A 14,072-nucleotide genomic window follows, 5' to 3' on the forward strand; every position below is an offset into this window, starting at 1 on the left:
CGCTGAGTGAAACTGCCATCCCACTCTGCCCTCATACCGAAGCAGAGGGAGAAACAAACTGCATCGGCAAGGCAGCTTGTTCCTCCCTCCGCTTCTTTAAACTGCTTGGCTGAGGATTGCGAGGCTGCCCTTGCCTCAGCCAAGGACCCCTGATCTGCCAGCGGGTCGCACGAGCCAGCGGTGGGGTGTGGGCTGCATTAACGTGCTCCAGCTCCACTACTGAGGGAGCCCTGATTCTTCTCTAATGGACCCCCCACTTTGCCTCCGGGTTACGCAATCCGGAGATGGGGTGGGGCTTCCTTAGACTTCTCCGGTGAGGGGTGCGGACGTAGCACTGCCTGGCTGCCTTTGCCAGGGAGAGTCGGCTCTGCCTTTCCTCCTGGGCTGAACTCTGGGAGGAAAGACATGGCCTGCTCTCCCAGGTGAAGGCAGCCAGGTGATGGTAGCCAACAGAAGAAAAAGGCAGCTGCCTTGGCACAGGGGGTGGGCAGGTTACGTCAGACATGCATGCGCTTGCCTCACGCATTGCTGCCTTGGCACTGGGGGTGAGGTGGGGCTACCTCTTTCTCCAGGGAGGGCACTGCCATCGCCAGGGAGGGAGGGCTACAACTTCCCCCCCCCCCGGGTGATCGTTCACCCCAGGAGGAAAGATGGAGCCCACCCTCCCGGGCGAAGGCAGCCAGGCAGTGCAAAGATTGCCTGATGCCAGGCCCAGCAGCATCAGGCAGCCCTGCTCTGCAAGGCATTGATGGGGTGGCTTGCACCCAGCGCCTTGCGGAGCAATGCAGAGGTTGCCTGATGATGGCGCTGGGGAGGAGGCAGCCTTGCAAACGGAGCCTGACAGGCTCGGTCTGCCTGGCTGCCTTCACCTGGTGGGAGCAACAGGCTGCATTGGCTTCAGCTCCCGGACAATGCAACTTGTTCCTCCCTCCGTTTCAACATTGCAGTATATTGCCAGATCGCGATTTTTCGCTGGCGATGCATCTTGATGTTGAAAAGCTGACACCACTCTGTGAACTAATGGTATTGGTGTCCCAAGCAGTGTAAGCCTTTGTTTTCCATTCTTACAGAGTGTGTTCAACTCTGAGACTCACATACTTTCCCCAGTATTAAAGTAGGTTCCTCTTTGAGAACTGAATGTAATAAGAGTGTCTCATTTTTATGGTACATTTCAGGTTCGATACAGCGATTTCAGGACCTTTAGCAGATTAATTCCTAGACTCTTACAAATTTGTCCAAATACATTTTGAATACCATGTTATTTAATTGATATTCAAATGTGTCAGTTGTGGAATCAGCACTGCATGCATTGCTGGAGCTCCCGGGTGAATGGCTACATAGGTAGAAGCTATGCTGTGTATAATGTGAAATGGGGAAGTCTGAAGAATCAGGACTCCTGGTTGTAGAAAAGAGTCCCATGATGTAGTAACTAGACCTTTGGAGAATGGGGATGATAAAAATGAAATGAAATGAAATGAATAGAATCTACACATATGACTAAGCATTCATAAGGCAAAGTGCAGCTCATAAGCAATCTGTCTTTCAAGTATAGTGATCTGCATCTTTTCTTAGGCACAGAAGCTCCATCTCTAAACTTACACCTGCAGGACAGCATTCTACAGCACCTTTTGCTTCTGTATGTGGATCTGCTTGTACACAGCTGGCTTTTGTGTGTACATAAGTAGCTGCACATTGTCTCTGTAGTAAACATTCCCAGCTCATCTCTCAGCCCAAGCACATACTCAAGGCCACAATATTGGTTTCAAGTAGCAATTACCTCTCAGGTTTGTCTGCAGCATACAGAAAATAATGACCTACCTGAAAGGGTTGTTTGCTGAGAATTTTATGGATGCTAAGAAAGTTCTGTATAAATATGACACATTATCATTAATTAACTTATATTATGTAAAAGTTTTTTTTTTTTAAAAAAAGGACTGAGGTGAACAGAAAGCAGATACATCTTAGACCTAAGATAAACTTAATTGATTTAGGCATTATTTTTACAATGGTTGTGGCTCCTTGTCTGAGCAATTTATAGCCAACCATAAGTGTTTGCCTCACTATATTGTTTGAGAGGACTGATGGCTACCAGATCAGTGTTATATAGCTCCAGCTTGGCCAGCACTTCCTTTATAAAAATGCTTTTTGAAGAATTTCTCACTCAGAAATATAGATTTTGCCTTGGAACAAGAAACTCCCATGTACTGCCTCATTCCCACAAGTAGTAAAAATAAATCAGCAGACAGGACAGTGTTTTATCCATTGGCCAATGGCATATGTCACATGGTTGTTTAAAGGGCTGTTATTTCACTGTGATCATCCACCGAGGTCCAGATTAAAAATACGATGGGCCAGGAACAGAGGACAATGCAAGAATTGTGCCTGCTCTGTGCTGCCCCGTACCCACCCACCCCTGGTACATTAGGCACCAATGAAGTGTTTCAAGATATCAAGCTTCTTTTCAGCAGCTTGGGCAAGCCAGGAAATAAATTGACTTTGGTGTTTGAGCAAGAGGCTGCAGTTGTACAAAGTCAGATCCTTATCTGACATAAATGGAGCTTTCTCCTCTGACTTTGAGGGCGTTGTGCCATCTCGTATAATTTGAAGATCCAGCACACGCCTTTCAAATGGCACCTCTGCTAGGAGTGAGAATTCAATTCACCCTACAAAGTCTAATCCTTCTCTGGCTAAAGTGTAAATACTAAACGAAATTGATCAACCAAGGTCATGGACTGAATGGCAATAGAGTCCCCTCCATGTAACCCACACAAAAGTTTTCATGGATACACATTTTCAGACAAAAACCCCCTCAAGATATTCCCTCCCAGAGTTTCAGACAATATAAACCCTGGCAGAGTCGCCATCTGTTGTTTCCCTCCTCTGGGAATTCCCCATCTCTGCACTGCTTCTAAACCTCTCTGCCTGCTCTCCTGATGACTAAACTTCCTCATTGGTTATCCTATCCCTTCATCTAGCATATAATAGTCTTACAACCACTTTAACTGCCATAGTCTGGTGAAGTGCTGATAATTTTGGCTCAAATTTCCTTGCTGCCACCCACCCACAGCACACATTATCTATGGTTCTCTTGGTTCCCTGGAAGGAGATAATGACTTTCAACAAGCCTGAAATGTGTAGCGCAGGTCTGCCTTTAATCTATTTCCAAATTCATGAATGCTTTGGTAAACTAGAAAATATTAGGATGATGAAGGCCAAAATAGCTTTTGTCTCTGTACAGCTTTGGGTATGATCCAGCCCCAATGAAGAAACAGCACCCATGTACAAAGGATTCCTGTACAGCTCAATAAAGGGCTGTCATGTTCCAAGGCAATAAAAGAAGCACCTGTGCTCAGTGATACCATGTGCTCCTATATCCACATCCAGGGCCCTGTCCCTGTATGACAATAAGGAGGGCTAGGCAGGGCGGGAGGGATAAGGAAGGTGACACAGACCTTCCATGCTCTGTAATGGTTCAGTGGGCCGTGAATGTCTGAGCTTGTGTGCACGTCAGGGGGTATAGGAGGAGGAAATACCAGTGTACGGGGTTGGGGGCAGAACTCTGCTAAGCCCCTTAAGAAGTCTTTACGTGAAGGCACTGTGTATGAAGGAGTGTGTCATATCCATGCAATGCAAGCCCCACTGTGTCCAGTGGTGTGCATACAATTGCAGTTTTAATAATTTGAAGATAGTGAATGCCAAGGAAGTTGTGCTGTGGGATGGTGATGGATAGGTGAAACAGAGCACCAGAATAACAGTCATCTCATGCAGTTCCACCAAGGCCTGCACTGAGAAGGTTAAACAAGGTCACTTCCTTGGTACCCATTTCAAAAGCAATCAATCATGTCACTCCAAAGCATTGTTATGGTAACTAGTAAAATGTGAAGAAGAAAAAGTCATGCACGATTTCTGTCACAGCCAACCTGCTTCTAGTGCTATTTAAAATGGTTTGAAATGCAGTCGGCATCCTAGACCGATGACCCTTGAATTGTAAACCATTTTGTTTCATTAGATATACAGGGCTGCTCTTTCCAGCATTTTGTACATCTGCCAATTGCAATCTTTAAAGTAAAGAAAGATTATATTGTATTTAATTCATTAGGAGCTTTTCTTGTGCCTGTCACATGGAATAAAAACATTTTCAGGGCTGCCTTTGTTAAAATGACTCACATGTCTTGAAGTGCCAAAACGGCAAAGCATCTTTCAGGGGATGTGCTCTTCATTTTGTGCTGGGTGAAATCCATATTAATGTTCTTGGCAAGAATGTTATTCTTATTTCAATCATTGCAAATTTTGGACAAAATGGATTGTTTTAAGAAGTGGCAGAAAGAGATTTCTAGATTTGTCTGGCAGGGCAAGAAGCCCAGAATAAAATTTAAAATATTAACGGATGCTAAGGATAGAGGTGGATTTGCCCTGCCAGACCTTAAACTTTACTATGAATCAGCAGCATTTTGCTGGTTGAAAGAATGGCTGCTTCTTGAGAACACAGACATTTTGGATTTAGAAGGTTTCAATAATGTTTTTGGGTGGCATGCATATCTGTGGTATGACAAGGTTAAAGCTCACAAAGCATTTAAAAACCATATTGTCAGAAGAGCATTGTTTAATGTCTGGACAAGATACAAAGATTTACTTGAAAATAAAACCCCAAGGTGGTTATCACCGATGGAAGCGAAGGCTCAGAAGAAGCTCAATATGGAGGCCAAATGGCCAAAATATTGGGAGATTTTGGAACAAGAAGGAGACAAATTGAAATTGCAGAGTTTTGAGAAACTAAAAGATAAAGTACGAGACTGGCTTCATTATTACCAAATAAGGGAGGCTTATAATATGGATAAAAAAACTGGTTTCCAGGTGGAAAAATCAAAATTGGAAACCGAACTGTTAGATCCCAAAACTAAGATACTATCAAGAATGTATAACTTGCTGTTGAAATGGAATACACAGGATGAAACGGTTAAATCTGCTATGATTAAATGGGCACAAGATGTTGGACATAACATCATGTTTGCTGACTGGGAACAGTTGTGGACCACCGGTATGAAATTTACGGCATGTAATGCCCTAAGAGAGAATATTATGAAAATGATATACAGGTGGTACATGACACCAGTCAAGCTTGCAAAAATATATCACTTGCCCGATAATAAGTGTTGGAAATGTAAGGAAAATGAAGGTACATTCTTTCACCTTTGGTGGACGTGCCCAAAGATTAAGGCTTTCTGGGAATTGATATATAATGAAATGAAAAAGGTATTTAAATATACCTTCCTGAAGAAACCAGAGGCCTTTCTCCTGGGCATGGTCGGCCAATTGGTGCCAAAGAAGGACAGAATTTTTTTTATGTATGCTACAACAGCAGCAAGAATACTTATTGCGAAGTATTGGAAGACACAAGATCTACCCACCTTGGAAGAATGGCAGATGAAAGTGAGAGACTATATGGAATTGGCGGAAATGACTGGCAGAATCCGCGACCAGGGAGAAGAGTTGGTGGAAGAAAATTGGAAGAAATTTAAAGACTATCTGCAGAAACACTGTAAAATTAATGAATGTTAAAATGATGCAGGATTGAAATGAGATGGTTTTAGTAACAAAATTAAAAGAATATGCAAAAAAGGATTGATAATTAGATGAAAATATGATGTTTAATATGTTAAGATTTATAATTAAGATAAAAACAAAGAGGGAAAGGATTTGCTGAATTAACTATGTGAACTGGAATACAAAAAAGGGAGGTGTGAGGAGGTCAGGAAACGAGTAATTGAAATATAAGACATGAAAAGTTTGATTTGTTTTTAATTGTTTTTTCCCCCCACATATTTTGTATTTTTTTCTGTATTTTTGTATCTTTTTTCTTTGTCTTTTTTTCCTTTTCTTATATTGTAATTTTCTTTGTTTGTAAAATCTCAATAAATATCTTAAAAAAAAAAAGAAATCCATATTAATGTTAACTTTGACCTATATAATGGCAGACCTTCAAGAAACAGTGCTATTTCACATTTCAAGTGTTTTTTGTTTTTAACTGAACCAAGGCAGTGTGTAAAATGAATTATTCTGATGGAACAAACACTGCAGTCTCTGTTACCCAAAACTAGGAGCGGCCAGCAAGGATGGGGAGTATTTGTAACTCTGACTTCCGGGTACCAGCATCACAGCAGTGGGACACAGAGTGAACAGGGTGAGGGCAAGGCGGTGGTGAGGGCAGAGAGGTGTGGCTGAACTACTGGAATCTGACCACTTTGCTTGTGCCACTGCTGCCCTAACCACCAGGGTCTGATCTACTATGAAGCTAACGAAGCTTAGGTTTCGGGGGCCCCAATTCCAGGGAGTCCGCATTGCTTTTTTTATGGATCTAGTAGACACAATTTGAGTCGCATATCTCAAATTGATTTTTTTATTTTATGTGTTTCAACAATCCCAATGTTTTAAAGTCTGTAGTACAGATGTTGTAAAGGTTGCTGTAAACAACCCCACTGAAGAAGGTAACAGTGGTTACCCAGATGTCATTGCTGGTTGCAAAAAGGCTTCATGGCCCCAAAAATGTAGGCCCACCACTGCTAACCACACACTGCCCTGTAAGCAGCGTCAGCATCAGCGGTACCAGGAGGCCAGGTTCACAGCACCACCCCTCACAGCTGGCCGCTCCTGCCAAAAACCCAGTAGCTGAAAGACTTTGAAACAATCCAAAATAATACTGACCTTCCTGTAGCTCCAGTGCTGGTTGCCCTTCATACCATGGCAGTCATAAAGTGTGACGGGGCTGCTGTGCGAAACGGCATCAAAGCAGAATTTTCTGGTGTGAAGAGGTTCTCCTGGACGGATGTCTTCTCTCCAACCAAAGGTGAAGAGCTAAGGGGTGGGGTGGGGGGAAGCATTCAAGTGACACTGTGTTCTAACTTGGCATTTGACTGGGAGATCAGATAGTAGGAAACTTCTGGCTTGGCTTTACTTGTGCATAACTAGACCGTAGACTCCAACCAACCATTAAACCAAAGGTATTTGGCTTCAGTGTAATAATTAATAACAGCCCAGAGCAACCCTAAGGAGTAATGGCTAGGTTTTTGGCAAGGAATCGCAATAATTAAAAGGAAAAGAAACCCTCAGTATGAAAAGGTACACAATGAACATCAAGAAAACGCTTATCCCGCTGAAGGGAAAATTAGAAACAACCACCGTTCTATAGAACTAATCAAAAGACTGTCAAGATAATGGGTGATGAAGCTGCGAAATGAGCCCTAAGGGCAGTGAAAGAGCTTGGAGATGAAGCCTCACAGGAAGAATTGAGGCCTAGTTCGCACTGAGGTAGTAAATCTGTATAAATTTGGCTATACTTCTTCAGGAGTGCTTGTATAATTTATTAGTCCTCCATGCAACCAATATCCTCCATGTAGGAAACTAGATATCAGGGCTCTAGCCTAGCCTTGGACAGGAGGATTTTAAAATTTCATTTTCATTTTATTTGAGAATGTATTTGCTGTCTGAAGTGGTGGAGCCCAGACGGAGATTTGCCACCTCTGCAAGGACTAGGCCTCAGCTTGTTCAAGGGTGATGGATCAGTGGTAGAGCAAATCAGGGCCGGCCTATCCATGAGGCAAGGTGAAGCAGTCGCCTCAGACAGCAGAACTGGCCTCCTTTGCCACTGCTCCTTGTTGTTTTGTCGTCCATTCCTGGCTGCCTCCTCCACACACGTGCCCATGGCCACACCTCCATGGCTGCCCACCAAGAAAGTGTTCAGGCATGGAGGAGGGGGTAACGTGTATGTATGCAGAGGAAGCAGTTGCGGTGGAAAAGGGGACATCATTTTCTGTTTTGCCTGAAGCAGCAAAACGTCCTGGGCCAGACCTGCAGTGCAATGCTTTACATTCATAAAGTTCTAGATTCAATCACTGGCCTCTTCAGGTAGGGCTTGTTGGCTATTTGCAGTTTAGTAGCGCTGCAGAGTGCTTGCTGGGGAGACCATGCATTAAAAAGGGACCCAAAATAACTTAAACAAGGTTTTAATAACAAACAAAAACTCCTTATACACTAAATACATCAACAACAAACCAGACCCAATCACCAACCCATCCCCCAGGGTAATGGGAGAGCTAGGTGCTGCTCCTTATATACTATACCCAGTTGCTGACACAGCTTGATTAACACAACTCGGCAGCACCTGCTATGTTTCACAGCTGTAAGACTGGGTCTCGTTATTTGTCCTGGTCCTGGCCCTTAAAGACATACACAACTTGTGAAACAATAATGAACCTTCACATTTTAAAGTGACCATTCAACAGGGCTGTCCTCTACGAGTTGTGCCTGAAACACTAGAAAACCACTGCCAGTCAGTGTGGGCAATAAGGAGCAAGATGGACTGGTGGTCTGACTCTGCATAAAGCAGCTTCCTATGTTGTTAGCAGTACAAACTATAGTTTGTCTGAATGGTATCGATACATAGGAACTAGGCCAATGCATCATTCTGGAACTTGACATAAAATGTTTCAGCACCAGTGGCTAAGATTAGTATGGAAATTCCCTGTAGCAGGTGCTATGAATGATTGGCTGGTGCTGAGAATGATGTTATGACTGCAGTGGCGGCGGCGGCAGGCAGCCACCAGGAAGAAGCCGTTTCGAATTTGCAATCTCTGCTTTTCAGTTGATGACTCACAGTCAGTGGTGGTGATGATGATAATCACCATCACTTCCACGATATATTTTTAAGGTTCGCCTGGCGTTTGATCTATGGTGGATGCTGCCACAGAAGTTAAGCTACTACACAGAATCATAGAATATCTGAACTCGCCTTTCTTCAAGATAAATTAAATGTGAGTGTTCTTTTTAAAAATGCTGACATGCATTATTTACACTTCACTATTTATAATTTAAAGCTGAACTGCGCTTTGGAAAAGTGCAGAACTCCAACACCGACATTTTATAAACTCAGCCATCCCTGATGGTGTGCTAGAGCTGGTGCGTAGAACCAACTAATGCGTGTTAAGAGCTAATTAGTCCACCTTAAATAGTCTGTTGATTGCTTGCTGCCCTCCCCACTGCCTTCTCCTTCCATGAGAGAGATAAGCTTCCACATGTAAGCTGCAGTTCCTTTTATTCTGAAGGTGCTGCACATTGCTGAGTTCCATTCAACCTTCTCATCTAAATTGTGCTGGGATCCTTCAAGGCTACGTATTGTCAGTTTAATTTCTCTCTTTTGTCACTTCCCTCTCCGAACCACAGCTGTAAAGCTCATTTAGAATACCCTCTTCTGTAGCTACTGACTCCATTACAACTCGTTAGAGCCTTTCAGGTGGCTGGTTGAATGATCACAGGGGTTTACAGGGAAGGAAGAACATTTGAAGCCTTGTCTCCCAGGTCCTAATCCAACACTCTAATCATCACACTACATTGCCTGTCTGTACATTTCAGTTGCTGTGAAGACACACTGAGTCTTTTTCTTCCGAAAAAGAATGCTTCTACAAAACCTAATAAACCGAACTGAATGAAACAATATCACTGATGTGGCCAAAACAAAATGATATCATCCTATCCCCAAAGGCTGGCAAAGGGCTGATCTGTATGGACAGGATCTGCCCGGATAACATGCTTGTTATTATGCTGTGCCACACTGCGAAAGCCAGGCTTAATTTTATCTTGAGCCGATCCTCACTTTGTGAATACTGTGACTATTTTCTCATTTCTTCTGCTGGCATCTGAAAAGTCAGATAATGAACCTGCTGAGGTTGTTTATCATGTCTGCAGCAGAGAGAGCAGCAGTATATGAACCTGAAGACAGCAGGATGGCTTTTTCTTGTTCCCGTTTAGTTCTTGCACAAATGTCTCCAGCACTGAAGATAAAATAAAGCTACATTTAGCTGGCAGCATTGGGGATGGCAGATAGCCTAAGGATGTGACACTTACAGTGCAGAGGTAGAACAAAGACAAATCCCTCAGAAAGGCTGTTGCTGGTGCCAAATGGCTATAGAAGGGGATGAATACCCAGAATGCAGTGTGTGGGGCGGCTGGGGTGAATTATTTCCCAGGATGCAACAAAGATCCTGTGTATTGCCTGATGGACTGAACTTGTCCCAGTTATAATCAGGCACTTTTTAAAAAACATAAGAACAGTACGTTTTCTACTTCTAGGTGCAGGTTCCAGTGGTCCCTTAACTTAAAACAAGGGTTGTGGAAGGTGTCGAGGCGTCGTTCCTGGCACATGTAAGTTGCCTGTGACTCACTTCCACAAAACAGCATGCTCAACACGCAAGCCTGCTAGACCTTCATCTAAAGTTGATCAACTTCGGACCTGATAAAATCTTCTAGAACCAGGCGCCCGAGAACCTTCAACTCAGAGAACATGCCACACACGTTCTGAGCCACCTTTCCCAGTTTGATAACCTCCAGTTTTTTGGGACTACAACACCCATCATACCCAGACAGAAGGTCATGGCCATGCTGGCTGTGGCTGATGGACACTAGTCCAAAAACATCTAGAGGGCACCAGGCTGGCTTGGATAATTCAGTTTTCCTAAATTCTGCCAGACACTTGGCCAAGCTCCAGGACAGGTTGCATCTGAGGGTCCAGTCTGTCATGGGCAGAAGTCCACAATGGTCGATGAGCTGATGACCAGGTTCTGGATCCACGCAGCTCTAGGTTTGACACAGGAGCCTGTATGGTTATTCAGTTAGATCAGTGTCTCAGACTGAGGGACTAAGCCTGCACCAACTGTTTATATTTATATGGAATCCATTGGTTACGCAGGTCATCTGTTCTGGTCCCTTTTATTCATGTTAGGTGAAGGTAAAGGGACCCCTGACCATTAGGTCCAGTCGTGACCGACTCTGGGGTTGCGGCGCTCATCTCACTTTATTGGCCGAGGGAGCCAGCATACAGGCTTCCAGGTCATGTGGCCAGCATGACTAAGCCACTTCTGGCGAACCAGAGCAGCGCACGGAAACACCGTTTACCTTCCCGCCGGAGCGGTACCTATTTATCTACTTGCACTTTGACGTGCTTTCGAACTGCTAGGTTGGCAGGAGCTGGGACCGAGCAATGGGAGCTCACCCCGTCACGGGGATTCGAACCGCTGACCTTCTGTCCTAGGCTCTGTGGTTTATCCCACAGCGCCACCCACGTCCTTATTCATGTTATGGTGACCTAAAACTCATACTCCTGCATTGTGTGGGCTGCCTTTGAAAGCTTACTTCTGTGTGTCTGGAATTGTGTTGCAGAACTTATGTATAATTGTGACAATAGTTTTCAAACTTTTTTGTTTGGGGGTGTCTACCAGTTGTTTCTGGATATGATGTGCTGGTTCTAACTTTTAAAATCCTATAGGGCTTGGGAAGGGCCATAACGTAGTGGCAGAGCACACATTTTGCATGCATTTAGCATTGAAAAGATCCCAGGTTCAATGCCATGAATCTCCTAGCAGGTCTGGGAAAGACTTTTGTAAGATGCACTGGAGAGCCACAGCTAATCACAGTTTAAAAATACTGAACTAGATGGACTCAGTATAAGCCATTTCCCAGTCTGCTTGAATATGGATAGGCTCTCTATTGAAAATCTTCAACAATTAAAAACAAAAACAAAAGGACCATCAACTTTTCCATCTTCAGCATGGAGCTCTGCTTGTCCAGCAGTGCCCTCTGCTGATAAGTTCTAGGAACTACATGCATCAAATAAAAATTGCAGGTGGCTTTACAGCTCTATTAGGGGGGGGAAATCCAACTAAAATGTCACAAACTGGTGAGCAATCTTTTGAGTTCTTCATAACGCTTCTTCAAACTAGATGTAAAACAAAAGCAAAGCAATAAATAGGGAGGGCATGTGTGGACAGAAAAAGGCCCAGGCTGCAGTTTGGAGGCTTTTTCATCTTGCCCTGAAACGTCATTATCTCTTCTTGCTAATCCTCCCTTTTAAAAACAAAACAAAACCTGAACATCTAGCTTGAAGAAATTTCTGGAAGACTTGAAAGCTTGTTCATTACTTTGTGACATTTTAGTCGGTTCTACAAAGACAGTCACCTTAATATCACACTAAGACCAGAATCAAAAATTTTCAGCAACTGATTACAGTTGCTACATAAAAGAACAAAGTACCAATGCGACACAAAACAAACTGATAACAGCATCCCATAATAACCTCCACGAGGGAAATCTCCAGGGTGAGCAGCTGCTCTATTGAACAGCTGCTTCCTAGCCTTTTCTGCTACTGATGGGAGTTCTGCCACAACCGATGAAATGCCAGGGATTTTTATCTGCTAAAAGGTAAAAACCAGGGCTGTGCAGTGGCTGAATTAGACTGATTTGGATTGAGGCAGCCCCGGGTTGCATTGGGTTCACCTGGAGCGATCTGGGGTTGTCAAAAGGGGGGCAGACACAGAAATGCCAGCATACCTCCCTAAGAAAACTAAGGCTACAATCCTAACCCTGCTTACCTGCGAGCCATAGCAGTTTTCCTGGTGGGGTGGAATGGCAGCAATAGCCTCCTAGCAGGGGTGATGCTGCAGCTTATGGGGAAGTGGGGATAGTGGTGAGGTCAGGGTTGTGTGACCATACTTGCAGGGCTAATCTGGTTCTCCTACCCACATAGCCCTGATCTCACCACCACTTGGTCTCTCCTGGTAAGTGGTAGTGATGCCCATACAGGAAAGCTATTTCAGGTGAGCTGCTCCTGCTTACTGAATTCGGGAGGACCTACTACTGATTTAGCCTGATCAGGAGCATGAGCAAGTCTTTTGGATGAGCAATACAATACTTTGCAATGTAACAATTATCGAAATAATTGGCCAGTTGGAAACAGTTGTCATATAGAAGCAAAAGAAAAGAAAAGAAAAGAAAAGAACAAAACAGTGAACAGAACACAGAAAATTGCCTTATAAGGTGTCCTTCTATTGGTTTATGTAGCTTAGTATTCTCTGCATTGGTTGGCAGAGGCTCCATCCTCCCAGGGTTTCAGACAGGGTCTTCCAGGCCTCCCTGAAGATACCAGGGATTGAACCTGGAGTGTGTTGCATGCCTAGCTTGTGCTCTGCCACTGATTCACAACCCTGCCCCAGGTTGTTTTCTCATGAGCCAAAAGCTCTTGAAAAAACACATCCCATGGCTTTTGTTTGATTGAATCTACTGCAGCATCAAACCCAGTATGGAGGAGGAAGAATGGGGGGGGGGGGACTGATGCTAGAGGTTCCCCAAGAGACAGCTTTGGTCCCTGAATTCTTACAACTGTCACTTGGAACAAGGCTTAAAAGTCCCAAGACACCCTTAAAAGTATGGATTCCAGGCCAAACATGCTCTAATCTCTAAGGGTTATTGACCAGTTCCCAAATAATAATAATAATAATAATAATAATAATAATAATAATAATAATAAACTATTAAGCTACTGCTGTTTTTGGGCAGGGGTCGGCAAGGCTTACCTTGCCTGGGCTGGTTCACTCCAGTGGAGATCCCCCCATGGGTTGGATCACGCATGCACATGATGGCGCACGCCTGTGATTTCCGGCGTCTGCGCAGAGGCGATTTCCGACACTGCGAAAGTGAGTTGCTGTGCTGCGCCGCACTGGTTTAGCGCAATACGCAGTGACTTGCTGAATGGGTGCCTCGGTTCAGGGGCGGCTCGTGGGCTGGTAAAACGACCCCCGTGGGCCGCTTGTGGCCCATGGGCCTTAGGTTGCCGACCCCTGCTTTTGGGTATTTCATCCACCCACTGGCCAACAGAGACTGCAAATACCAAGTCAGTGCTGATAACAAAGGTATGTTGCTGCTTTTACAAATAACTGCAGCTTGCACATGGTACTATTTCATTTCAACAAAACATAAAAGGAAAGGATTTGTCAAATGTTCAAAGTCCGCTGTGCTCTTACCTTCTGCTATAGTCCATCATTTTGCCTCAAATATTTATCCAGCAGACCACACATTATGTCACATACACTTATATTGAATCTATTCGCATTGGCAGCAATGTAAGAAGCATTTCTGTTTTAGGAGACCTTTGGACTCCTCAGCTTATTCATAACAAATCACAACTCTTGTGCTCAGGACTCTGCGCAAGAGGGGGTACATGTGCTATTCTAGACGGAGATGATGAATGC

General features: G+C 44.1%; 1 protein-coding gene and 1 long non-coding RNA gene across 10 annotated transcripts in view; one reads left to right on the forward strand and one right to left on the reverse strand.

Moving 5' to 3' along the window:
- LOC310770526 overlaps window positions 1-14,072 on the forward strand; it is a 170,515-nt gene that overhangs the window by 49,973 nt on the left and 106,470 nt on the right. Inside the window, exon 5 of one of the 6 annotated variants that reach the window (XR_014552226.1) lies at window positions 8,705-8,806. The exons of 3 other annotated variants lie outside the window; for them this stretch is intronic. This is a non-coding gene — a long non-coding RNA (uncharacterized lncRNA). Of the gene's footprint in view, window positions 1-1,175; window positions 4,198-8,704; window positions 8,807-14,072 lie in introns of those variants that run through there. 2 more of the 6 variants (XR_014552227.1, XR_014552228.1) reach the window with 2 other exon arrangements.
- Window positions 1-14,072, reverse strand: part of GALNTL6 (polypeptide N-acetylgalactosaminyltransferase like 6) — a 440,162-nt gene that overhangs the window by 6,027 nt on the left and 420,063 nt on the right. For all 4 annotated transcript variants that reach the window (XM_083631200.1, XM_083631203.1, XM_083631202.1 and 1 more), the window contains exon 12: window positions 6,703-6,852. In XM_083631200.1, the coding sequence (XP_083487326.1) occupies window positions 6,703-6,852 (150 nt within the window). The remainder of the gene's footprint in view (window positions 1-6,702; window positions 6,853-14,072) is intronic.

The sequence above is a fragment of the Podarcis filfolensis genome, assembly GCF_964270895.1.
Source record: "Podarcis filfolensis genome assembly, chromosome: 9".
NCBI lineage: Eukaryota > Metazoa > Chordata > Lepidosauria > Squamata > Lacertidae > Podarcis > Podarcis filfolensis.